Source organism: Coccomyxa subellipsoidea, assembly GCF_000258705.1.
Source record: "Coccomyxa subellipsoidea C-169, whole genome shotgun sequence".
Taxonomy (NCBI): domain Eukaryota; kingdom Viridiplantae; phylum Chlorophyta; class Trebouxiophyceae; family Coccomyxaceae; genus Coccomyxa; species Coccomyxa subellipsoidea.
The window spans coordinates 101,198-128,005 of NW_005178035.1; the positions used below are offsets into that span (position 1 = coordinate 101,198).

Consider the following 26,808-nt stretch of genomic DNA (forward strand, 5'->3'; position numbering starts at 1 on the left):
GTGTGTTAGTGGACGTGAATGCATAGGATGATCGATCGGCAGGGTGTACCGAGCTGTAGTGGCAGACAATGCACACCCTTTGCAGCGGGAGCTCTGCGCACAAATGGAGCGCGACGCATGCCTTATACGTCTATGAAAACACATTTGATGATGTCTGACTCTTTCTCAAAGGCAGGGCCAGAGACTCCTGCTCCCTCGTATGAAAGCATCGACTCTCAACCACTGAACAGGGCCATAATGTCTCTGTTCAGGCAGAAAATGGTGGCTGCGATCGGGAAAAATTCTGATAAGGAAGGGTGAGCCTTTCTACTCGAGATCCAACAGGGCGATGAGTGCTATTGTGCTCCTAGACAACTAACCTTGGGTATATGGCAACAGAAGGCTGGACCTGAGTATCGGCTCTATGTATACAGATATGACGCGATAGTCGATCTTACTAGACTTCTCAACTCAAAAAGCAGCAATCCTAGGGACACGCAGGTCAAAACGCGACAGATCCTGCTCTCCCTGTTTCCATCCTGGCTACCACCTGCATTCAAGGTGAGCCACTGATGGTCTACCTCACTTCACTTCATATGACACTTCGTGTACTTCTTGAGATCACTGCTTCTGTGCGATGTGTGCTCCATTCCAGTCCTCAAGAAATGAAAGGGACCTTCACCTGTCAAGTTCTGCGCAGGTCATGTTCTCGAAGCCTATGCCTGAAGTGTCCTGCCAGCTCAACGCGTGGGTAACGATGCTCACCTGCCAGTGGCTGATGGGTCCCTGCAAGGTACTGCCTCAGTCCCCAAGCGCCCAATGCACCTGCTCGCACAAGCATCCCCTGCTGGCAGTCAGTGAAAGTCTCTGTCACTGCATCGACATGCATTGCAATGCATGTTTACATGTCGTTGCACCAGTGGCCTCGGATAGCAAAGGTTGCTCTGTAAACTTGCTGCAGGTAAATGATGTGGAGCTGGATGGGGGCCGGATAGGATCAGGGCAAGGGGTGCTAGTAGAGAGGTGCGCTGAATGTCAGGACCCTTGTTTGTTGAATTTTGAGGCCTCCCAACGAGCTTTCTAGATCACCTGCATTTCACACCTATCATGTGGCAGCCTGGGATTATGTTTGGGCTTGGTGCAAATAGTAGTTTGAGCTGCGCCTTACACACGTTGGGGCCGTGCCAGAATGGGGCACTGGTGCATGCAGGTGCAGATATCTTGAGGAGACCGGCTGCGCTTCAGTGTGCCTCAACAGCTGTAAGATACCCACGCAGGTCAGTGCTTATCGCCATCAACCACTGCTGGACACAGAAGTTGCACAGCTTTTCACTGAGCTCTTGGTGATGGCATGGGTCTGAGTCACATCAATTGCGCACCCCTGTTCCCAAGACGGAGACCTCTATCACTTCTATCGCCAAGTGCTCGTCTGCTCAATTTGTTTGACCTAAGAGTTGACAGTGCAGGTGCTTATGACTCAATGACTAATGCCAGCCAGTCATCACGCGCAGGAGTTCTTTGCCAAGGACATGGGGCTTCCGCTGACAATGACGCCCAACTATGAGGACTTCAGCTGCCAGTTCAGTTTCGGGCTGACACCCAAGCCCGCAGCAATTGACGAGGCATTTGCCACTCCTTGCTTCTCACAATGTCCCAGCAAGCAGCGGCATAGAGGGGATAGGTGTCCTGGGGCTGACGTGGAAGCAGCTCAGCTGGCATGACAGAAGAGAATCAGTTGTTTTAATGTGATGGGATGCTATGGGATGCAACTAATTTGCTGTGAATTAAAGGATTGAGAAAGAGTTGATGGTTTCATCTTGCATAGTATCACTGCGGGACTGTATACCTCTTGATGAAAGAAGCAAATATTATTTTCAACTTTTTCTTTGCCACCTGATATAACATAATATTGTTGCTGCGAAACTCTGTCTGCAAAGATGCTTGCCCAATTTGCAGGAGCCATGAAAAGTGAAATCAAGTATATAATCAAATCAATCAAGTGCCAGTTGTCAATTTCCTTGACGTCGATGTTTGATAAGTTGGGTAACGCAAGTATTTTTATTTTCTGTTCTTTTCATTTTCTGTTCAAGAATTCAACACGGTCCTGGGAGCTGGGTCTTGCAAGAGTAATATCTTCTGTTCAAGGAAAGAGTGTGACATAATTGGCTCACCCAACTTAGCAATTCCTTCATACTTGAGTCACCCAGTGGTCTTGCTGCCCCCGAACGCTTCCTGCTGATAACCCGTACCCTGCAAGTGTTCAGTACCGCCCCACTCTACCACCGCCCACTTGCTCCCCTCTATTCTCACCCTATTGACTGCGCAATTCACCAACTTCCCTGCACATAAACACCGTGTCTCAAGCCCATGCAGTCTGGAGGAAACTGCACAAAAGCTGCTTTGCTGGAGAGTTCAACAATGTGGAGAGGTGCAGATTAGATGAAAATTGAAAGATACTTGGTCTCTGCGTATCTCTTTTCCTCAAATGCTCATCCTGCACTGCAAAGATCGGCCGACTCACTTCGTCCCTGGGCCTAGAGACTAGATGACCTGCTGCTCATGAGGGCATATAGCAGTGGAAGCAGAGAGGCATGTCCATTCATAAGCCCACTTTCCAAATGACCGTAGGTAGTAGTAAGTCTTGCGTTCACTCTTGCTTTGAAAGACCCCAGAAAATTTGATGCTTTAGAGTTTCCTACCTGGGAAGGGGTGCCCGACTGCATGGTGGTAGCATGCAGCCAGCACGCCGCCATGTGTGAACACCGCTACTGTCTCCCCAGGATGGCGAGCTGCTATGGCCTCAATCCCTGCACAAGTTGTCATCACAATAGTAGGCTGCAGAATAAGCGGTTATTTTTACAAAGAACAGCCTCATTCAAGAAGCTGGCCTCTTCTGGGCGCATCAGGGAGTTCAATCTGCCGACTCACAGTGTGTACTTTTGTCTTTCACGCTTGCATCGGCCTTTCTGCTAACAAAGCAAATCGCCGACCGCTACACTTATCCAGAGAAATTCCCATCCCAACATACTGTTCCTCTCTTGTCAGCAACTCGAGCGGCCCTGACCCTCTCAAGGGTCTACACTGTAAGGATTGCTCCCTGTATGTTTGCATTTGCATTCTTCACATCAACAGTATGTATATGAAGACGTGAGGTGAGTCACCACCCACAAGACCGAGTGGGCTCGGGTTGAATGTTTGGTGGCTCCCGAATGTATAAATCTCAGGAAAGTTTCTTATCGCAGCGGGATGAGTAAGCGGGTGATGTAATGGCGCACCGGCCACGACGCGCGCGCTGAGATCCGCGATGCTTTCGCCGCCGCCTGCTATGCGTGCTGTGGCTCCGCCGCAGCGCAGCGCCCTCCACGCCGCCGGCTGCTGCGCCGCCGCCTCCTCTCTCGTCAACCCCTGCACATCGGCCCTTTAAATTGAGTCCCATGCCTTCTTCATTGAGGCAAGGATGTATGCAGGACAGCGCCTTTCAGACCTGCCTGGAGGCCTGGAAATGCCAAAAGACAGCTTCCTTTGCTCAATTGCGTTCTTGCCAATACAATTACAAGCAATGCAGCTCTTCTCCTTGAGTGGGCATGTATCTGTGGGTGGTCGGCAACCCTGCAATCATGGTGATTACTGTTATTACTGTTATTACTGTTCCCGCTGCATAAAGCTTGCCTCATGACGTCCATCACACTGCTCCACATGCTCCTCTGAGAGAGATCTTCTCTAAACCAGGTTGCAGTTCCAAACATAACTGTTGGCTGACTGTGACACATCATAGGTTGTGCATTGCATGATTTGGTGATTCACCTCCAACACGCCCAGGTGCCGCTCCCGCAGCGATGCGTCCGGCGTCACGGCAACGCCGAGCGGCGCAGCCGCAATCTCGGCCGTCTCCAGCGCGCGGCGCAGGTCTGATGAGTAAATTGCGCTTATGCGGTGATCACCGGCCCCCTTATCAGAAAGACCACTCCCACCGTTCGCCATATCAGGCGCGTCAAGGTCCCCCCGCATCAAAGGAGCCGCTAGACCACGCGCCGCAGGGTCCCCCCGCATGTCGCCTGCGGCCATATCAGGCGCATTGAGATTCCCCCGCATGAAAGGAGGGGCCATATCAGGCGCGGCTGGGCCCCCCCGCGCCAGCCGGGCGGCCAGCGCTCGTGACTGCGCGGCGCCGGTGGCGTTGAGCTGGGGGTCCTGCGCATGCTGCCCCTGTAGCCTGCGCAACACCATTCATGCAGATCTGAAGCGCCAAGGTGTTTTGTCCCTCGTTCTGCATGTCCCCAAAATAGAGCACCACTTGTGCAGAGAAAGGACTGAGTGAGCCCAGGTTTGCACCAGTACTCCATGTTTCAGGAAGGGAGTACTCCAGTACTCGTACTGGGAGGGCGTACTGACGTACTGGCACTGACAAAGCACTGACAAACACTAGTACCTCCCCGATTTCCGCCCACGTGCTCAGAGCATTCTAGTAATCCCAGTACTCCGCGTACTGGGCGTACAGGCGCAATCACTCAGTGAGCTCATGAGGCCCGGTGATAGTGAGACATTCCAAGATTGGTTTGGTGTTCTCTGTCATAATGCACGTTCATGTGCGATATTGAAATGGCCTGCATTTGGCATTGGAAGCATCATCAGCAAGTATTGGAGGTTGGCAAGCAGGCAGTTCTCACCTGAACTGGAGGTTCCAATCGGTCTCGCCGTGCCGTAGAAGCAGCACCTCCGTAGATGCGTCTGTCATAGCTCTACAGGCCTTTGCAGCGCGCTGCTTATCCTGAAGACTGCGTCGCTCACCTCTGAGCATCTTCCTTTGATTGTTGTTGTGACTCACAAATCGTGATATCTTGTCGGTATATCTATCCACAGATCCTTATTTTATGTCACACAAAGGTGAATTTGAGGGAATCTGGAACGACCAGAACTTGCCGATGTTGCTCTTGACCCAGCTTCCGGTGCATGGGAATCTGCAGGAACGCCCCCTGTGAACGGTTTCGGAAGTTCAACTTTCGGAACGAGTCGTTATTCTGCCTCAATCTCCATCTTGTGGTAACATTCAAGTCATATCGAACGTATTTGTTGCTAGCGTTGTGGTCATACCTGTCATGATCGTGGATTGAGTTGGGCCTTTTGAGCATTGCGAATCTCCAGTGATGACACCTTTGCAAGTGCCTTTTCTTGCCTGATGGGACATATCTAATCGCGATCTCAGGGGCGGTTCGCGGGTTGAAACTTCTAGACGATAAGTGATTGATCAGAGGGGTGCTACTTACTACACTTTCCACCGAGTTTCTCTCATTCGATCTTTCCCAAGGAAGCCTGATTGCGCCGAATGGCGCTCACTGGTCAGAAACCCATCACGAGAAACCTTGTATACTGGCACAGCTGTAAGATGGGATGAGAGGGCCGCAAGCAGGAGGAGCTCTTCTGCTGGTCTGCCTAGCATGCGTCCTCTGCAAGCTAGCGATGGCCCATCCAGCGAGGCGAGCGCTGCTCCAAAGTCCAACCCCTGCTCCAACTTTGCCACAGGAATCTGCGTCCCCAGCCACGCAAGAAAAGCAACCCCATCACCATGGGAAAAGGGGCGGCATGTCTACAGCTATGGAGGGATTGCTGGGCTTCTTTGGGGCGTCTGACAGCACAGCACTCGGATCCCAGCATGCCTCGCAGGTCTGTCTTAGGCTACACGCCCACCATCTTTGCGCCCTGATGCATCTACTGCCAAACCAGCATCGCTGTGCTGCAGATACTTTTGGGAATGTGCCAAAAATTTGTTGGGGAATGTGCTGGGAAGAGCAAATGCTGGGAGTAGAATGGGTATGGTGCTGGGTGCTTCGCTGCTGATGTGCAAGTGGGTGCACTTGCAGGGTGCGGAGGCGAAATTGGTGCATCACAGGGGGGAGCATCAGGCTGCGGGTGTGCCCTCAGGAGAGCCACAACACAGCCCCCGAGACAGGTACTTGTGGTGAACCACGATTTCCAATTTGCCAGTATCACACCCAGGGCAGTGCAGCATTGCTTTGCCGAGCTTTGGCTTGACCGCTGCAGAATGTTGTCTATCGATGCATCAGCTATGTGACATGGTTCCCTTACTGACCAGGGGCAGCACGGCACAAGGAAAGGCGCAACAAATCTGACTAGCTCATCCCCATTGAGACCTCAAATGGTTTTGCAACACACCATATCACTGGGTGATTTTATTGCGTGCGCAGGTGGGTGCACAAGACGCCGCACCTGCCACCTGCAGCTCTAAGGGAGGCGCTGTTTAATGCGGCACACCACGATGGACCCGCCAGCCTGGCCGAATCCACCGGCATGGTCATTGCCACAACTGGTGCGCTCTATAGAACCTGATCTATCAATCAGAGTCTGCCATTGGCAGAGGACAAAATAATATCCCTTTGGTCGTAAGACCCCTGCAGGGCCAGATTTGCACTGTGCAGATGTACAAAATGAGTTCTGGGAATTTTCTGAACACAGATTGCAGCTGAGAGCATGCACCAGATGCTCTATTTCATGCTGTGCAAAAACTTATTGGGGCTCTTGCAGGCTTCACACCACATAGCATCAATCCGTTGGGCGCTTTGCTTGACTTGTGCAGCCCACGCTGGGTGCATTTCTGGACTCTCAGCCATTTGAAAGGCACAAATGGGATCTGTCAAGCTGAGTGGTCAGCGTGTGCTGTGTTCAGGCAACCGCTTCATCTTCGCAAAGCTGCTGCAGAAGTTCCTGGCGGGCCTGAAGCACAGTCTCTCGGGGGACCTAACCAACCATGCCCTGGTGATGGGCTTGGGGAAAGGGGCAAAGTCCATCTGCGAAGGGCTAAATGGGCGCTACAGCCACCACTGTGTACAGAGCACAAACTGGCCCGGCCACGACACTGAGTATGAAACGGTGAGTTCTGCTTTGGGCAAGAGTGCACACCTGCAAGATACCTTATGTGTCAGCTGACTTGATATACAGTGTCTGCTTCAAACGGCTGTCATCGGGACTATTTGGGTTCCATTGCAATGTAAGGCTGGACACCTAATGTTGAGGTGGTTGCTGCTGTATGTGCCTGGACAGCTAGCTCGCTTGGTCAGTATATAAGCCAATTGTGGTGACTTGGGCCTCTATGCAAACTCCCTCGCTGTTCTAGTTTGGGATTGGACAGATGAGCACGGAGAGAACCAAATTGTTCTGGCTGCTTGCAGGGCGATGCTTGGCACGTGGCAGCAGAGCTGCACAAGCTGGAGCTTATTCTCAATATCCTAACTCTTGGCTACAGCGTCCTCTATGTCGACGTGGACCATGTATTTTACAGAAATCCCATGCACCACCTGCTCTCACTCCAGGTGACACCCCCAATTCACCCCGATCCACACCCACCGCCGTGTGAAAGCCAGGGTCTTCTGCTGCTCCGTTTGACCGAGTAAGGATCCTTGCCTTCGTCAAGCTTTTAAATCACCAGCCTGCAGAGAGGGCAAGGACGGCACCCATTGAGTGCGCATTCAAGCATTAAATGCGATGCGGGTTCTGTGTTTCTTGGTGATCATTTGCTTTATCGATCAGTGCATGGCTGAAAAGTCTTTGCCACAAATGCTCACAATACTGTAAGGATTGTTGCAGCATTTAGTGCTTGCAGGAATGCAGTATAGTTGACATCCTCACTGTGTGACAGGCAGACATCGGACTCCCGGACAACCACTGTGAGCTGACAAATGACAACACCACAGCCACAAAGGACTCAAAGTTCGACCAAGACTCCTCCCTCATATTTGCGCACTCGGGTCCGCGCGCCGTCAGGTTCATCTATGACTGGATAGCGCAGCATAAGCATGACGTGCACCGCCAGGACGGCCTGATCAGGCACGACCAGGTGATCACCTAATTCTCATTGAGCCATGACACATTTAAGACAATCGTCAGCTACCCTTCTTGGGCCATTGTGCCACAGCTACTGCGATGCAGCTTGATCAAAATATTTGCGGCAATGTTTCTGTAAGCGTCATGTTCCATGAATGGAGCATGATCCTGGTGTGTTTGATGTCAGGAAGACCCTTAATAGTTGCTTTGAAATCTTTCCCGCACCGCCGAGGGTGCGGGTGTTAGAATGACCACTAGGAATTTACAACTTTGACAACCCATCTTGATCGGTAGCAGTGCCGCAGTAATATATTATAAGTCATGGCATCGTAGGCAACCTGCTGCAGCTTGCAGCTTGATTATTCAGAAGTGCGGGATTTAGACCAGCCACACCGGTAGTCTACAGGCCACAGGTATTAGTAAGATTTTATCCCAGGACATTGCGCTTCAGACCACAGGATTGCAGCAGTCAATTGCACACTCCTAAAGTCGGTGATTTGGCGCGCAGGTGCTGTTCAATGAAGTGCTGGCGCCACACTTTCTGCGCGATGCCGGCGGCGGAGGGGACGCCTTTGTGCGGATACGCAAACTGTCCCAAGACAGGTTTCCCAGCTGGTGCTCCGGGCCCTGCGGCTGCGCCGGTCGATCCAAGGTGCGTGCTTGCGTAATTGTTAGTACAATTAGTCATTATCGTCAGTGTGCAAGTACGGGACGACTGACTAGCGTCTAGAACGTCTTGCGGGCCTAGCTGACTGTTGAAGATCTTCTTGAAGATCCTCTAGAGGGGCCCATTGAGACTTGATAATGATGTGAAGCCACTGCGAGCACACTATAAAAGTGAGACCATGACGCCCAGTCTTCATTTCTCTGGCTAGGCTTCTCATTGTCAAGAATGATGATGCTTTTGCTGGGGTGTGGGCTCCGCCAAATAGGCCAAGAGCTCTTTCGCTGACACCTGCCCCCTGTCAGGCAATGCCTCTACCGCGCAAGCGTCTTTAGTATCCAACCGAGACGTCACGTGCCGGCATGTGCGCGCAGGTGGCGCCAGTCAGCTTCGCCAAGGAGGAGGATCCTTTGGAGGGGATTCGCGGCGGTGTCTTGGAGTGTCCAGAAAGCACGGTGGACCAGTGGTTGACATTCCACTACTCATGCGCAAAGTCAGGGCCGGAGAAAGAGGTCCTCATGGACATATCGCTGGCTCTGTTGGAGGAAGTGGCGCCCATTGACATGTCTATAATCAATGGGGTGTGACAGCGGGCTTTCTTTGAACACCCCTTCCATCGTGATAATTGTTCTACAATCACAGGGGTGTGAGGGGATATCAGTGAACATAAACAGAACCCGGCCCCGGCTGGTGGGGGGCGGTATAAATACTGAGCACCGTGCTCACGGTTGATTGGGTCTTGCTTGGATCTGGCGAGTCCATCAAGGGGTAGGATTTTGGCAGCCTTTACTGCAGCTTGTCTGCAGACGCACCTTGCTTCTGGCAGGAAAAGCGTGTGATAAAATATTCATAAACAGAACAGAACCTAGAGCAGGCGGCACTGACACAGGTGTCCAGATGTCTCCCTGTATGTGCTATGGGATTTAATACCTGTCAGGTTTGGCGATGCTCATGGCTATCAAGGGAGCTTCTTAAGAATGCAAAACTGCCAAGTCCAAAGACACAGAAACCAACAATTAGCAGCACTGGGAGTTCTGGTGGATACAATTTGAACAAGTAATATTATAAGTAACAGTTGCAATGCAAAAGTGTGTAGAATACAGCGCTCATGCCTAGATCGAAGTCCTGTGAGTACAGTTTCACAGGTTTCTTTGGAGGATACATGGCTGTCTTCAAGAGGCAATGCCAGTTGCTCGCTGTTGTGTTGCTTTGTGTATCAATGCAGATGATTTGTTTGAAGTTGTCACACATCAGCAATGCCCTGCTGACTCAGCAGCGCGTGCATGTTAGTCTCCAAATGATTTGAGAAACCAACCTGCATGATCTGCCAGTGGGTTACAGTTCTGTTGGGCAAGGGAAGGGATACGATGGCAGCCTTGCTGATGTGAAAGGGCAGCTTGCCTTGCTACTGCATGCATGCTTATTTCAGAAGTGAACTGTATAGAGCAAGTTTACAGTGCGTCACATGCAAGCAGGGTTTGACAGGGGGTCACTGAAAGTTCGAGGTGTCACTGAGGTCGGGCGGAAACAGGCAAGGGCTTTGCCCTTGCCTTTTCCCGTGAGATGTGCTGAAAGTTAAGGGCATCCCTGACCTCGAAATTTTTTCCTTCGGGGTCTTAAAAACTTGGATGAGGCCCTGGTCCAACGTCTGGGCAACTGGCACGACATACGCCTGGCCATATTTGGACGCTTTGAGGAATTATCTAGCATCTGCAGCAAACCAGGTCAACTGTCAACGGCCATGCGTATGCAATGGCATTTGGAAACAGTCCAAGGTCCCTGAGATCTGTACAGCACACGCCAGAAATTTAGGCGAAGCCCTGACGCTAGGACGTCTTCACATTTTTCTTGGGGCTTCCCTGAAGGCTGCCCCCAATCCCTGAACTGGAGTGCCCATCCCTTTAGGATTCCTAAAGGAGTGTCAAACCCTGCATGCAAGGCTGCAGCAGCTGATCTGCAGAGCTCTCTCGAGTGATAATAGTTGACTCTGGTCAAGTGACTTGGGACATTGACATTGAGTCATGACGTTTGATCAGATTACAAGGCAGGCTCGCAGACATAACCTCAACCAGTGCAAAGCTTCATCAACATTAAAAGACGCTTTTGATGCCAAAATGCAAGGTATGTTCCCAGCACCACCAAATTCGACAGTGTATCTAGCTCAGCTAGGCTTGAGCTAGCGTAAACAGCAATCAGACAGCCGCACCCTGAGAAAGCATCCCAAGTGGAGGCCATAATATGAGTGTTCAGCTGTCAAGTCAGCAATTATTACTTTTATCACATCGCCTTTCCAATCCAGTCAGCAATGGGCACCATATTTGCAAGGAACAGAGCAGACACGCCAATGAATGTATACAATCATTAAGATTTCCCGCAGTATTTAACATGTACATGCGCATGTCTGAAGACACAACAGCGCCACTCACGAGTGTAGGCACACAAGCCTCGCTAGTCTCTGCAGGGATCTCCTGTAAAGCCTGAGGCGCTCTGCGCGCGGCCAAGGCACACTGCCTGAGCCAACCCTCTCAATTCCCCTTGCCTCAGGGGTATCTCCATACCCTGACCCTCTCTTAGGCACAGGACCGCTGACACTCCCAGAGGCCACAATGTGCGCTGCTTCTGCTCTGCCTGAAGCCTTTGCACTGCAGCTGTCTCCCTGCAGAGCGGCTGCTGTTCGCTTATCCTCAATTGCTGAGCGCTCAGACAGCTGCACAAATGTAACTTCCCTCCTGAGCCGCGCAGGTGCAGTCCCCTTCCAACTCTCCCCTTCCAGCATGGCATAAAGCTCAAAATATCCTGCCACAAAGAACCAGGCAGTCAAGCATGCATCATGATACAGTGATCGTGCTAGTCAAAGAAAGGAGAGTGGGAAGACTTTATGCTATGATAGTCGGCAACATCAGTGAGGTAGAAGACAATATGTTCTCTGAGGATCTCAACTCAAGAGCCCACAAGCATGCTGGATCTGATCTCAGTAACAAGGATTGACTTGATAGAAACAGGAGCAGTGATGATGCTTTGAGGTCATTGAAGGCTCGCACCTGCCCCAAGGAAAGCGTGCCACAGACTGTGGAACAGCCAGTAGTGCCGAGGAAAGAGCTCCGGCATCGGAAACGCAACGAAGCCCGCCAAAAAGAGAGCTGCACCGAAGAAAGCAATGGCTCAGTGCCGCTCTGCAGACAGCTGCTAGTGGGTGCAAATGCTTTGACCCCAAAGGAGCCGCACCAGAACCACAGCCGTGTGGTTCTGGTGCGGCCACTATCCCACACTTTGAAGGGCTGCTTGAAAGTGAAGACACAGATTGATGCTTTGACAGGGCAACTGGCAGAGCCACCAGAGCACCAATGCTCTGAGAGGGAAGATCACTGCTTTCCAGGTCCGAATGCACAGCAGCAAAAAACGTATCCGGGGGCAGCTGCCGAGCAGCCGGCACTCCCCACGCAATGGATATTCTTGACGTGCACTCCTCACCATTGGCATCAGGGCTGCGTCTCGTGCTTAAAGCTCCTCTTTGAGGTCCGCATCAGTCTGCTCAGTTAAAATCTCCTCTCACCTGCAGTGCTGCAGCCTCTCACAGTTGGGTAGTCGGGCATCGTCTTTGCTCCCTCCAGAATCACTTTAGTCACCAGGCCAGCCGCTAGCGTACAGAGCAGTGCGCGCCCACAGACCGCCACGCTGAGTGGACTTCCAGTCAACACGTGGTGCAGCAGCAACGCAGGGAACGCCCCATTCGTGACACCTGCGCAGCTGACACCTTCAGCAGGTGGTAGAATCACTTCGCACTTCCAGGACTCCAATGCAACCGTACCCTACTCAGATGATCATAAAACTATTTGCTATTGTCACACAGTAGGTGATCTGCTGCATGCAGCAGCATCAGGACTCTGCCCTACTTGTATGCATTGAGTTGCAGTGTGGCATGCACCCCATCTTGTGTTTGCAAGTATCCGGCAAAGGCTGAGCGTGGTCTGCCTTGGAGGGGGTTCCCAGAGTGTAAAAATCGGACAGACATGAATATTTGCACAGAAAATCAAGATGCAGTACCTTTTGAGATGCTGTGGGATGCACCCACAGCATGGCCAAAAGTCCTTCCAAGCAGCCACTGCGCATAGACCACATCCAGCGATCTCCATGCTGGTCCAGAGATCCCCAGTACTCGTGAGGCCACCAGCCCTTCAGGGGCCATGTGGCAGATGTGATACACACATGCTAGGAAGAATCCAACGATGAGGACCACCTGTCAGGCAGCAGCAGGTACCCATTATGGCGCAGAAGCACAAAAGGCGCGCCTCCTGCACTGCGGGCAGAGATGCATCGAGAGTTCACGACGCTTACTATTCAAGGCTCCTGCTGGTGATCAACAGCAAACGAGAGCTTAGCGATGGCAAGTAAACCCCTCTTTCAACACAGAGCGCACGAAACGTCGTGGGGTAAACGAGTGGTTTTGGTGCGACAGGGGACCGCCGGCTCATTCCAGCCGCTCACCAGGTCAAGAACTCTCCGATGCCTCCAGAACAAGCTAAGAGTGGGTAGGCAGCACAGCATCGTCACGAGAGGCAGGCTGTCCGCGGCGATGTGACCCACATTGGTGTTATGTAGCCCATCCGGCAGGCTTACCGCGAAGCGCTCAAGCATTCGGAATCTTGGCCGGCTGACAATACTTCACACTTGTATTGCTTAATTATTCCCTCTTGGCCAGTCTAAATGTTTGCTGAAGGTCTGGCTCCGAAGTCTTCGTCACTCGCCGGTGGCAGCTGCAGGGGAGCTGACCACCTGGCGCACGGGGCCGTGACGCATTCTGACATGGCAATGCAGTCATCGGACATTGCTGCAATTGCGATCAGGGATCTACACTAGATTGGTATCAATGTTGTGGGAGTTGGCAATCCTTGCAGGAGCAAGCACAGAGACACCAGGTCCTGTGCTGACATCGCTTTCTTGGATGTAGCAATTCGTCTGATCAAACTATTTCCAGGCCGTGCAGAATATCAGTGGACAAAGAATAATTATTTCGAATATATTCAGGTCATAAGAAGTCTGACTCTGATTGAAATATTCCATGGGTCAAAGCGCGGCACAGGTCTGCTTCCTTAATGGTGTCTTATCCTTTTACGGACATGACACGCGTCAACGGTCTCATTGAAGATGGCTGGTCTACCAATTCATTCTTTGAGCATTGACGAGGGACAGCAGCTCGCAGCATCAGCGGAGATCGATAGTAGTACAGCAACCGCTGCTCTGATTGCCTCAAAGGCGCCCTCCTCAGCAGGTGCACTGATCCTCAAAAGTATGACATACCTATCTTCAAATCTTGAAATTATCAGTCGCTTTCAAACCACCAAAATCTCCCTGTTCCATCTATTCATGTGGCATGCCCCATCGTGCCATTGCCATCTCCTTTAAAGACTTCACCATGTGTTGGTTTCAAAACCCTTAAGATTAAGCTTTTGATGATATAAAATTATCTCAGAGAGCGCTTCCAGACACAAGAAATCCAATCAGTGCTTTGAATTCCTCTCATGGCTGTGCACGCAGGCTCCTCAGCCATGGCCGAGTCAGTTTCCAAGGGGCCGCAGGCACGCACAACAGCTGTGCTGAGCATAACTTTTATCCTGGAGCGCCTAGACGAACAGATTCTAACGGCGGTATATACCCCCATTGGAAAATCTCTGCATGCTACCCCCTCCCAGCTCGGCGCGCTCACCCTTTGCCGAGCGCTCGTTCAGGTAATTATGTTTATTCAAAATGTGGACGGCTAGCTGCCTAGAGTTTACAGTACAAAATACAGGCAGCTGGGAAGATTGCAGCAGAGAGAATCGCATTTGCATAATGAGAATCTCTGAGTGAAGCAGAACCTTTTGAGAGCAACAAGATTTTCCTCTGCCCAGTTGATAGCCAATTCTTGCAGGCTCTACGCTGCCTTCCTGGCAAGTTCCTTGGTCTTTGTGTGGGGCAAAGCTCCTGCAAGCACCCAAACAAATGGCCCTTGAAGCTTAACAATATTACTCCAATGCTGCGGCAGCCGCTTATGAGATGCACTGGAGCGCATGTTTGTCAGAAATTGGGACAAGTTGGCTAAGTAGGCATGCGTGCTTCTCCTGATCAGGCGCTGATTTCACCGCTGAGTGGACTCCTAGGCGACAATTTCAATCGCATCCATATTGTAGCGGCCGGCACTTTCCTGTGGGGTGCCATGACTGCAGCCATTGGCCTGTCCACCACGCTACAGCAGGTGACTACTCCTTTTCAAACCCTTGTTTTATCCCTCTTGTGTGAGTGAAGCAACCCTCAAACCCAGCATGCGCACCCCTTGCTGCCCCTGCCAACTGAGACTGCCAGGAATGCAACGTTGCAATTGGTCTGCGCAATCCTGATGTCTCCTGCGATAGCCGTAACTCAGCAAATTGCACCCCCATGCGGAAATTAGTACTTTCCTTCAGAGCAGCACCAATTTTGGCAACGGTTGCAGGCAGCCTACTCTAAGCATTGCCTTTAAGGCTGTGTTTGAATTCAACTTTTCAACCTGCAGGCGATGGCGTGGTCTGCGTTCAACGGCGTGGGCCTGGCATTTGTGCTGCCATGCGCGCAATCGTTAGTCGCGGATTACTACGCGCCGGCCGTGCGGGGGCGTGCCTTCGGCTTTGTCTTCACCATGGCTGCTCTGGGTGCGCTGCTGCATGCGTGCATTTATACCCGCATACATTTTCCCCTCCTACCTATATATGTCAGATCTAATTGTCCCCAGCTTGGTGACCTCAAAAGCAGCAATGAGATATTCTCTGGGGCTGCCAGCTGTTCTTGTCTCTATATCTGTAGCACTGCTCTTGCTGCTGCTCTGATTTTGATTGTATATAGATTGAGCAGAGCGGTGAGAGCTTGTGTGCGAGATCAACAGGCGGCATGGCGGGCGGATTCTTCGCAACAAGTGTCAGCGGCAAGCAGCCGGGAGGAATCGAGGTGGGTCTTAGCTGGCCTGACCCTGCCATGCTGCTAGACACATCATGCTGCTACACCTTTGGCAGCCATTCATTTCAGACATTGTGCTGCGCGGTCTGCGTTGCACTTCCCTGTATAGATCTGCATGCGCCTTTGGGTGCTAAGATTTCACGTCCTGTGCACTAGTAATCAAGCTGTGTAACAACACCGCAGGGCTGGCGTTTTGCCTTCTACGTGGTGGCAGTGTTGGCTGCGGCTGCGGCAGTGACTAATCTGCTACTGGGTCGCGACCCACGGCCGCGGCCAGCCCGCGAAGGCCGCCCCCGGCCCGGCGGCCGCCTTTCAACTCTTGGCGCAACGGTTACTAATGCGTGCCGCGACCTGGGGCGTTCCCTCCGCGCTGTGCTGCAAATACGGACCTTCCAAGTGCTCGTGCTGCAGGTGCGTTGCTACCTGGCATCTAGAATGATAATCTATATATTTCTATATAAAGGTGCCACAGATCATATGCGTGAATTAAACAATCAAATATCGTTGTGGGGCACTCTTTTCGTGGGGTTTTAATCAGATTTTACTTTTCACTTTCTGTCATGGGGAGAGATGCCTCCTGGATTGCATTGGGCTCTACCACGTGATGCCAGTCCTTAGACAATCATTCGTTGAACCCAGAACATGCCACCGGCATCTCTGCGCATGAGGGCTTGTCCCTGGAAAGTTGGCGGACGCCATCGCTCAGGCTCGGCTTTGGGTCATGTTGAAGTCCTCAGACTTGACTTCCAGTGTCTCAATCGCTGCCTTGATCGCCTTCGACCTGCGCTGGTAGCTGTGCGCAAAGTAGCCCATTGACAGAGTCACAGGGGCAGCTTGTTTGTGCTATCTCGTCCTAGAAGGGGCAGGTCGTTTCATAGATTGTAATTTCTGATCTGCAGCCTTCTTAGCTGCACGCTGTGTGCGCAGGGTGTGGTGGGAGGGATGCCGTGGACGGCGATGGGATATTTCACCATGTGGTTGCAGCTGCTGGGATTCTCAAACGTGCCGGCCGCGGCGCTCACGGCGCTGTTTTGGGGCGGCACGGCTCTGGGGAACTTCGTGGGGGGCGCCGTCGGAGACGCGCTCGTGCGGCCGCTGCCCGACTCGGGCCGCCAGCTCACCTGCCAGGTGGGCAGTACTTGTAGTCTGGTAAATATCTTATCAGATGCAAGCAGAGAACATGCGATCAAGGATTATATTCCTGCTGAGACTGCTTGCCAGACACTGCCACAGTAGTCTCTCTTTTGTGATCCTCTGGTCTCACGTTGTTCACATGGGGGATATGCCAATACAGGGGGGCCCTGCCCTGCCTTGGGTGGCCGGAGCCTGAGTATAGAAAGATCAGAATTTTAAGTGATGTTGTCTGTGCAGGTGAGCATCGCGACAGGACTCCCGCTGGCCGCCGTACTGATCAAGGTGCTTCCGAGCCGGGACGGCAGCGCCGGGTCAATGGACGGCTTGGCACCGGCGTATGCAGCGCTGATGTTCATCATGGGAACTCTCGTCAGCTGGCCGCAGACCCACAACTCCGCCATGTTCTCAGAGGCGTGCCCTCCTTCTGCTCGATTAGTAACTCACCCCTGGTCAGACCTCAGCGCTTCGCCACTCCCTGTCAGCAGTGCCATGTTATAGATTAGTCAAGAGTCTTGCTGTCCCGAGAACATCACCGGCGTCCCCTGTCACTCCAGTCAGCTTGCCGTCTGCAGAAAACTTGCATTTGTGGCGAGATTTTGGAGGACCTTCATGCCTGCCAAGTAAGTGAGGCAACTCAGTCGGTGCAGCTCTGAAAATCTCAAAACTTGGTGTGCGAGCAGGTTGTACCAGACAGCCTGAGGTCCTCAGTCTACGCGTTTGACCGCTGCTTTGAGGGCGCAATATCGGCTCTGTCTGCGCCACTGGTCGGGCTGATAGCCGAGAGGTGGTTTGGGTACGTGGCGGACTGGCATGACCCGACCCCGGCCCGCCAGCTCAGCAACGCGCGCGCTCTCGGCAACGGTCTCCTGGTGAGTCACCGCTTAGTCATCCCCATATCTGTTGTCCCTATGCGGTGATCAGTAATTGTATGCCAGGTCAGCAATGTGCGCGCTCGGCAACGCCCTGCTGATGAGTCACTGATTAGTCATCATTATGTGGGGATGCGTCGTTGTGCGCAGTTTAGCTGGCATGCTCCCGTCAACAGTCTGCTGGTGAGACCAGCTTTGTCACGGGATTGTCAGTAATTGGAAAGGTGATGCATCTGGGCAAGGAGTGTGCAGTGAGCGGGCAGCTTTAAGTCACTGACACTGATCCGCACTGCTAGAGGAAGACCATAGGCTGAAGAGATGCTTTATGTGGCCAGTCTTGCTGGGCCTGTCTATCAGATGCAAGCCCAACCATTTTGCAAGGTGCAGTGGCATTAGCACCCAATTCTGTACCCTTACTGAAAAGTCAGCAGCTGAGCGTGCCTTCTGCAGGTGTGTCTGGTGGTGCCGTGGGGTCTGCAATTTTTATTCTACACCCTTCTGTACCGCACATTTCCCCGGGACCGCGATGCGAGCAAGGAACTGGAATGCTCTGCCAGACAGCGCAGCTCGAGCCAGAATGACATGCTCGATCTGAGTGCAGCTTCCGAGGAGCACTATTCGCCGCCAGACCAGGACGCTGTGCAGCCTAGGGTTGGGGGAGATATCAACAAGCAGGGGAGCGAGGGAGGGCCTGCAAATGTTGAAAATTCTCCCAGAACGCATGTGTAGGATACAATATTATTATTGTTATATCTATGATTATTATTATTGTTACTATTATTGTTACTGTTATTGTTATTATTATCCATTATTATCACACGCTTTTCCTGCCGAGAGGCAAGGTGCGTCCTGCAGACAAGCGCAGTTGAAGGCTGCCAAGTCCTACCCCTTGTTGGACTCGACAGACCCAATCAACCGTGGACATGGTGCTCAGAATTTATACCGCCCCCCCGCCAGCCGGGGCCATAAAAGTATGTGGCTGTAGTAAATGACATTTAACCCAGCCCTGCCGAGTTGGCGCAGGGCATTGTACAATAACTCAAATTGCAGCTTAATTGAAGGGCTGCACATTTTTTAAGTACTGCAGATCCTTTGCAGGGCATCTTTTGAGGTGGTGATTGCACTGTAGGATACCGACCAGAGATATTGCAGAGCACAGATGACTATGACTGCCTGAAGCTGCCTGCTACTGTTACCATTATGGCTGTAATCATTGTGTGTTGCTGGGCAAGTGTGGCAAGCTTGCTTAAGCACGCTCCAAGGAGGGATCGTACACATGCGGACCTTAGTAATAATAATTGTCAGCAATTCTAAGCTGAGTTGTCGCTTGAAAGCTTTGCCACACAGATATGCACACATCATATGATCATCATAGCGAGGCTGCCTTGCGAGTGCACATACAGCTGCATTTCGGGGGTAATCTTATTTACACCAGCCTTTCACCATAGCTAGAGGCGCCTCTAGCCAGCTGTGAGAGACTGCGTCGCCTCTGTAAGCATGTATGAACGAGCTCACGCATGCAAGTGTACCCTTGCAGCTCAGCTCTGCCCGACATGCTGCATTTAGACATCTGCGCTTTGAGCACTAAACATCTGGGTTCATATTTGTGTTTGACATTTGATAGTTGTCATGTGTGAGAGCAGCAGCTGGATGAGATTACAATTGCTCACCTCATGCCTTGATATTTCCAATTTTCCAGAATTGCCCCAGAATAGAGGCCACACACCTGAGGAGCCTAGAAAGATTTGTCATGCGCAGTCAGCGGACAGCACGTGGTAAATCAAACCTCCAAATGTCCTGAACATCGCCTCCATCGTCCACCTGATGTTGAATAGGTCGATGCTGGTGATTGGGTTGTGAGTTTTTTAAGAGCGAACTCATCAACCTGAACAGGAGAGCTGTCGAAGTCCCAAACCGTTCGTGCACAATATGGCTGTGAAAGTAAGCTTCTTTGGGGTTGCCTGCCAATTGATAATCGGTGCGATCTAACGTCCCTCCTCTTACTTTGCGTCCCAGTAATAAACTTGAAGATACGCAAGAAATTCATCTGAACTGAAGGGTCACCCCAGCCATATAGTTTCAGGCCCACCGAACGACTTCCAGTCATAACGAGCAAGAATTTCGCAGCGAAGTGCTCCTTTCCGTAGAGCCAACTTCTGCGCTTTGAAATTGTGCAGGAGCAACAAGTGCAGCTCGCATCCTGATGATGGGGGATACGAGCACCCTTCCAGATGCAAGCAGGTTCCTTGCTCATAGGATCACGCCAACTTCAGGTTAATTCTGCCTCCACTTCCTCAGCACTCTGGAACCATGCAGTCAATTCATATGGGCAGATGCTGCAAGGACTGTGGGAAAGAATCAGCTGCTTGGGCTTGCAGATGCGCCTGGGTTGGCACTGTCAGGAGCCGTCTTGCCTGCGCCAAACATGATCACAACCCTTGAACCCCCACCAATGCCGCGATCCAGCAGCTCAAAAGGTTAGCCACCGGGGTAGCCCTCACAGGCTGCATTGACTTTTTGAACTCTCGACCCATCACACTCAGCCTTAAAGCTCAGCCTTACCAGTCAGAGCAACGCCCCTTGCGCTCTGGACACCAGCACCTGAAATCAAATCTGAAATGAGGTTTGTTGGTATCATGCAGGGGGCAGACAGCTGGCAGAGGATGCAGCTATCTCCGAGCTCAAGGCGGAATTTGCGCAAGCTTTGGTAGAGCTGGAGCAACGTTTATATGCTTACACAGATGAGAAAGCTGCTGTCAACTACACTTACATATGGCTGGGTTATGGCTTGCTAGGACAGCTCCACGTGGTGGTTGTAGTCTTGGGCGCTATAGCAATCATTGCCTATGATGCAACAAATGAGCTGAAGGAGCGCCCTTTGAAGTAGGAGGTCATTGATGCCATTGGGGATTGGTGCTGGAGATAAGAAGGAACATCAAGATGACAACAAGCGCACTGCACTTTACATATCAAGTGGCATGGCATCAGACCAGTGTATTTGACACAAAAGAAAGCTTCCCTCCATTTAGAGAGTGTCCATATAGAGTGTTCTAGAGTAGAGTGGAGTGCCATATAGAATGTTCTGCTGCTATGGTGTTGAAGGCATCTTCATCTGCGCACACCACACCCACGTAAGTGGACACCTGCATGAGCAATGCGGCAGGATAGCAATGTCTTGCTTGATGAGCTGCATGTACTTTCTGTCATGCAGCAGAAGGTAGCTGCAGCGTGCACGTCTGCCAGGAAAGCCCCCTGCTCGGTAAGATCGCATGTACCACATGCATTTCTCATGTTAAAAAAGCCTCTCTGTCATCAGCAGGACACATTTGCATCAGAGCCTGATGTAAATGGCTGCTATGAGAACCTGATGTGAAGGTCAGGTGCAGCTGCACAGAGCCTGCCTGGTCTGCAGCGAATCAGCTCTAGGTACCAATGCTGCAATTGTCTGCGCATGCAATGGAAAACCATGCTCTGATGCATAAGTGCACGACACCTGCAGCTCCATGTGTAAATGGATTTTGAGGTCTGATGTGAAGAAGGTTACATACCTGATGTCAATTCGTCCATCCGATGGCAACTGCAGTTTGTCGCCGGCCTGAGAATGCCGCGAAGGAAGGTCTCTCCTAGCCGAGTCAGCATCGCATGCATTCCATCTCATGCATGCGATGTGTCATGATGCTGTCATGTGATGCATGCCACATTACGGTATGCTTGAGGAAAGAAATGGAGCTCTGCTGGCGTTGCAGGATCTTGTTGACATCATGCAAAGCTTATGCATAAAAGTCAAATCTAGCGTATTGTGTCTGGCGTGCAGCCTTTAGGGGCCTCGCCCAGATCTGAGTCAACACTTGCATGAAACTTTCAGTCAAATGACACAAGTACAGCATGGGCACCAGCTAGCCAACAGCACTAACAGTCCAGCTTGAAGGAAGGATATCGTCTCGTTGGGCGACCCTTTTGCCTAGTATCTTTCTGTGATCATATGTCTGTTGTTCTAGGTCAACCTCACAGGCCTGTTCAATGTCTTGTGCAGTGACTCAGCTTCAGCTGCACTAATTGAAGGCAGCTCATGTACCGTAGAGTCTACAACAAAACAACTCCAAGGTTCAAACAATCATCCATAGGCAAGTGAAATTCTGTTCCAATTGCCCACTATAGAGTCACACAACTTTTACTCCTTTTTGCCGTTTGTCTGCACCAGCTTCTTGGCTGGCTTCTTGTACAGCAGCCCCAGAGTTGAGGCCATGAGCCAATCAACCCATCTCACAGGCAGCAGCAGTGGCAGAGTCCACCTGGACACCATAAAAGCAATATTTCAAATTTTAAATCCAAACTTGGTCAGGTCATCTCTTAGGCGCTCACAATCCCAACTGCACCCGCAGAGCTTGGCAGTCCACAAATCCGAGCCAGAGCTTTTTTGAAGTTTCCATCTTCAGCCACTTTTGTGGCTTGAGCCGGTTTCCAATAGGACAGAGTCTGAAGCCACGAGGCAGCCCTTTCTCCCTCACTTGGCGCGCTAACACCGCCTTGCATGTCTTGCATTTCTCTTCACTTAATGAGGCTACTGCGCACAGATCCTGGAATGATTTTGTCAGACTAAGACCTGAGAACTCTCTTGGTTCTTCTGTGATCTGGTGGAGGAAAGCCCAAGATGGAGAAGCTTTGGAAGCTGTCATAGAAACGCTGCTGCGGACACCTGATCCTTGCGAATTGGAAAGGCAAAGGCGTGTAACAACTACAACAATGACTGTGCGCACCTCTGAAATTTGTTTGCCACAATGGCGTAGCGCACAGACGGCCGCCGCGCTGTGAGCGCCTTTTCGATGCCCCTGCATGACATCATCACAGCAACACATGGATGACATCATGGTGATGTCACGTGCATGACATCATAGTGATGTCATGTGCATGACTGGAGGTGCCTTTTCAAAGAAGAAAAAGCAGCATACTGCAGCGATGCAGATCTTCTCATTTCTGCGCACAGGTTGAAGGGCAGAACTGCTCTGCCTAATCGAACCCCAGAAACTGCTCTGGAACGTGGAAAAACTCGGCAAAACTGATGCAACTGGTGCAGCTCTAGTATCATTGTAAAGAGAGGCAGATTGGTAATGCGGCAACAGCCTCCTTGGCTGCTCACAGATGACAAGGATCAGCACCCGCCTTTCACACTCTGACTCGGACCCACCAGGCAAGGCACCCGGCTATCTTGCTTCACAAGTTGGGGGATTATGGACAAGAAATTAGCCAAGAAAGAAAAAGCATTATCCTGGTGTGAGATTGTCACCTGCCAATGTGTTCAGGTGAGTGGCCGCTGCGGCCGTCGTCCAGCATAATTTTGGCAAACTTGGCCAGAGCATCTTTGTAAGGAGTATTATCATACGCGCTGATATCTTGCGCCTCTGCCTTGTCCCAAATCGGCGTCACCACTGCCCCCGGGCCTGGGACAGAATGAGGGGAATTGATTAGGGTTTCGTCTGAGGGTCTTTCACACCGTTTGCCCGTAAGATTATCACAAACAGCAAGCTTCGGATGTGTATCATGTGAATTTTGAAGCCAGGTCGGGGAGTCATCGCTGAACGGCATGATTGCATGCACCCAACAAGAGCCAATCAAACTAGTCTTGTACAAAAGAAAAATAGTCTGTTTGTAAGAATACTATCATTCACAGCTCTCAACTACACTATGCCGGGCAAGGGCCCCTCCTCAGAAGCATTGCTAGACCCCAAAGCACTGCCAAGGGCACATGAGAAAGAGAGGCATCACTCACCAACAACGATGACATCGATGCCAAAGAGCATGAGCTCCCTTCGAAGACTCTCGGACAATCCCTCAAGGCCGTGCTTCGAAGCGGCGTACGCGCCAATAAACGGCGCGGCGAATTTCCCGCCGATGGATGACACCATGATGATGCGGCCGGGAGGTCCGGTCAGCGTCCGGTCAGCGCCCAGCAGCGGCAGGAACGCCTGCCGAGACAGAAATTACTTCTGACTTAGTGACTCAGTCAGTCATAGTACACCGCTTCCATCCAACTTATACTTGATGACTTGCCAGAGTATTGAGCTTCAGACACTGTCAAATGCTTCACACTAGAACACATAGGGGTCTGCTTCAGTGGAGAGGAGCCGGCAGCCAGCACCGGCCTCACATCCATGATCAGATTTTTGTGTACGGGCTGACAAATTTTCTTCTTAACTCTTAAGACCCTTGCCTTTTAAGAGCATGAGTAGGACATCAACTTTCCAAGCTACGCGTATGGACCATCCACACACCCAGCAATTTTTCGCACGGGCTAAATTCATCAACAGGGAGATTGTGAAGTTTGATAAGGTACTATGGCATTCACAGGCATGACTCCTGCATGCACAGCAAATTCGAATTCAAATTCAAAGCAAAAGCCTTCCAGCTTGCCTGGGTGACAATGAGCGTGCCGGTGAGGTTGATCTCAACGTTGCGCGCAAATTCAGCGATGGGCTGATGCATCAACGGCCCGTGGAATGCCACTCCCGCGTTGTTGACCAGTCCAAACAGCGTTTTGCCTCCCAGCAATTCCCTGACCTCCTATCAGCACACTGTTGTGTCAGCACTACATTAACATGCTGTCAGAGGCCATCCTGCCTCCCCTAGTTTGGCTTGAATTACATCGTGACTGCGAGCGGCCTGCAACAAGGACAACAACGGCTGGCTTAGGCAGTGGCAGATACTGCGCTGGCAGAATTGCAGCTGACAAAATACACCTGATCAAGATTACTTATAAGTCTGCAGTAGCCATGTACATCAGGCTGGTAATGACTGTTACCGACCATGGGTGCTGCTCCATAGTTGCACCCCCTGAGGCTTGTCTGCTCAGGTGCCCAGAAAATGTAGCGTGCTGTTTTCTGATAAAGAATCGTGTGCAGCCAGCTTGTTGCAGGGGCCAACTCAGGCAGCAGCCAGTGCAACTGTCAAAAGTGCGGTGCACTATTAGAGATTTCCGTCCCTCCTCAGGTAGACAGAAGTGTTTCGGGCTTGAGAAGGGACAGGGAGTTGACAGAACTCCACTAATTTGTTGAGCTGTTGACCGGCCATTCAGCGGGCAGCATGAACACGGCACTGACTGCGCACTGCGTTCAGTGCTGACAGAGCTTTTGTGGAACATGCACCAGTAGGTTTATTGTTTGCAGGAGTAGCGGATCGCAGCACCTTTTCGGCTGCCTTCTTGACAGCTGCCTGATCAGTGACGTCAAACAGCAGGGGGGTGAATGACTCGCCAAACTCCGTGACTAGGCGCTCCCCGTCAGCCGGCCGTCGCACGCTGCCGCAGACGTGGTACCCTGCCTGAGAAGTTCGTTTGTCATCAGTTAGTGTTCCAGTCTATTAATACTTATCCAAGATTGGTCACTGATTACACTTTTTATGGAGCATGCAGGCAGCTGAGTGCTCAGCGCTGCCACAGGCGCGGCCTGTGTTATTCAGCAACATTAGTCTCGCGATTTCATGACTTAGTCAGTTTATTACTAATCTCAATGGTGTCTCATGCAGCACCCAGCCAGTGTATTGCTCAGCACAAAAGTAGACCCATATGGCATAAAGACTCAGAGTATTGAGGTCCCTCTTCTTTCAGATTCGGCTGGTCCGGCAGGACGATACCTCCAAGAGGAATCTTGGAGTGAATGAGACTGTAATCACAATAAAAAAAATTGAGAAGTGAAGCTTACCTGGATAAGCACCCGTACTGTGCCGAGGCCGATGCCTGAACTGGCTCCAGTCACCACCACATATTTCTGAGCCTCCACCATCGTCCAATGCCTGCCTGCGGGAGACAGGGCCTGGGGCATTATCGCAATTTCTGGGAGGCTCATTTGTCAGGCCTGAAGTCTGTCTGCATAGAGCTGCGTCAGGGTGCTTGACGCAGAGTGGATTCAGCCCGTCTGTGGAGCCGAAGCTAACAGGTTGATTCTGCAATTGAAAGTGTTGCAGCTTGTGCTTGAGGGGGGTGAAGCAAGTGAGAAAGAGCCAGGTCCTGAGCAAATTACCATGACGCTTCTGCTTAGGTGAATGAAGATTACTTCGACTGCCTGTTGGACCCATCTGATGAGCATTGAGCTTGAGAGGGACAAGTGCGGGAACAACAAAGGCACCATTCCTGACAAAATTACGCAAATCACCTCAAGACTACTTATTTGATTGAAGATGTGTCGAGCAGGCGTGTCATCCAGGTGGGCACACAATTCGCTGCCAGACATTTTGAGCATCCCCTCTCACCGTCGGGCGCCATAAAGCTCGCAGTCGGCATATTTGTGCAAGAATCTGAGGTGAACTGCTCTTTATCTCAATATAACTAGGTTCAAAGGTTATGCGACATACATATCTACAATTTGGGAGCGATGGAGGCATACTCACGTTCGGGATGCCCAGCGATGGTGAGTCCGTAACGTCGACGAGACCTTGCCCACGCCCGACGACGTAGCAAAAGTAACTACCCACGCGCTTCGACAAGAGATTATTGTTGCTATTGGGATGCAATTGGACCCAGATGGGTCGTTTGCGGTCGTTTCGAAACGCGAAGAGGTCTTTCGGAACTTCCGACACCAACTTGCTAAAGGTTTACGGTATGCCCACGTGGTGCTGGTCCAATGACACACTTTCAGCTCAGGAGCTTCTAGTCAATCTGTGACTGTCGCTGATGATACGATCTCCAAAGAGGATCATGCCCCATTGGCTGCATGCTTCTAACATCAACAATGCCAGGGCTCATAAATGCCAGCGCTGTGTGCCAGCCTGATGTAGCTGCAGAGAATAGAGTTGCTCTTGATCAAATACATGATGTAGCATGACGACCTCCGTTACACCTCTATATTTTCAGAACAATGCAACGACAAAAAGAAACCTGCAACCAAGATTCCAGCCAAACATCTGTTGATCCTCCACCCCTTGCAGTCCTTGCATGCATGCACCCTATGAGGCTCACAGTACGAGCTAGAGGTTTCACTGGGTATGTGGCTCTCTTCCACTTAGCTGATCTGAAGTGACTCAAAATATTCTACTGTACACCTGGTTGAGTCACACTACCTATCAAGAGGCCCAGAGCATGTCATTGTCCTATTTGCTTCTGTGCACTGGTGGGCCCGGCTATGTGATTCAACTAAAAAATACAATCACTGGCCCTTGGTAATATCAGTTTCAATAAACACTTGCTGAATATTGCTATGACAGGTCTTGCCTCAACCCACGTTGGATAGCTGTACTTTCACCCGCAGGACACAGTCTGAGGAATTCACAACCAGATGAACAAAAGGCAGCTAGTTCCTGAAGATATATCTGCAGCTTCTGCTAATATAGGACACTTTGCATGCATGCCTTTTTTGCATATGGTAGACAGCG

At 51.3% G+C, this 26,808-nt stretch overlaps 5 protein-coding genes across 5 annotated transcripts; 3 read left to right on the top strand and 2 right to left on the bottom strand.

Annotated features, from left to right (window-relative positions):
- Positions 1-150: 150 nt before the first annotated feature.
- COCSUDRAFT_15824 (hypothetical protein) lies at positions 151-1,700 on the top strand (the record flags this gene model as incomplete). Its single annotated transcript, XM_005647446.1, has 6 exons — positions 151-296; positions 414-540; positions 680-772; positions 941-1,002; positions 1,190-1,256; positions 1,491-1,700. 6 exons carry the CDS (start codon positions 151-153, stop codon positions 1,698-1,700), a joined length of 705 nt encoding a protein of 234 aa, XP_005647503.1.
- Positions 1,701-2,178: 478 nt separating this feature from the next.
- Positions 2,179-3,960, bottom strand: COCSUDRAFT_15989 (phosphoglycerate mutase-like protein; the record flags this gene model as incomplete). Its single annotated transcript, XM_005647447.1, has 4 exons — positions 2,179-2,318; positions 2,679-2,786; positions 3,255-3,384; positions 3,784-3,960. The coding sequence occupies 4 exons, from the start codon at positions 3,958-3,960 to the stop codon at positions 2,179-2,181; spliced, it is 555 nt and encodes a 184-aa protein (XP_005647504.1).
- A 1,599-nt stretch (positions 3,961-5,559) lies between these two features.
- On the top strand, positions 5,560-9,066 carry COCSUDRAFT_41969 (hypothetical protein; the record flags this gene model as incomplete). Its single annotated transcript, XM_005647448.1, has 8 exons — positions 5,560-5,640; positions 5,838-5,926; positions 6,183-6,304; positions 6,662-6,864; positions 7,164-7,304; positions 7,631-7,828; positions 8,324-8,467; positions 8,854-9,066. The coding sequence occupies 8 exons, from the start codon at positions 5,560-5,562 to the stop codon at positions 9,064-9,066; spliced, it is 1,191 nt and encodes a 396-aa protein (XP_005647505.1).
- A 4,959-nt stretch (positions 9,067-14,025) lies between these two features.
- Positions 14,026-18,177, top strand: COCSUDRAFT_15613 (MFS general substrate transporter; the record flags this gene model as incomplete). Its single annotated transcript, XM_005647449.1, has 9 exons — positions 14,026-14,205; positions 14,586-14,711; positions 15,009-15,122; positions 15,353-15,436; positions 15,629-15,856; positions 16,373-16,573; positions 16,817-17,014; positions 17,260-17,448; positions 17,899-18,177. The coding sequence occupies 9 exons, from the start codon at positions 14,026-14,028 to the stop codon at positions 18,175-18,177; spliced, it is 1,599 nt and encodes a 532-aa protein (XP_005647506.1).
- A 3,442-nt stretch (positions 18,178-21,619) lies between these two features.
- Positions 21,620-25,262, bottom strand: COCSUDRAFT_41971 (short-chain dehydrogenase/reductase SDR; the record flags this gene model as incomplete). The annotated part of the gene is made up of 7 exons (XM_005647450.1): positions 21,620-21,740; positions 22,206-22,277; positions 22,733-22,886; positions 23,216-23,411; positions 23,866-24,003; positions 24,628-24,762; positions 25,143-25,262. The coding sequence occupies 7 exons, from the start codon at positions 25,260-25,262 to the stop codon at positions 21,620-21,622; spliced, it is 936 nt and encodes a 311-aa protein (XP_005647507.1).
- Between the last annotated feature and the right edge of the window lie 1,546 nt (positions 25,263-26,808).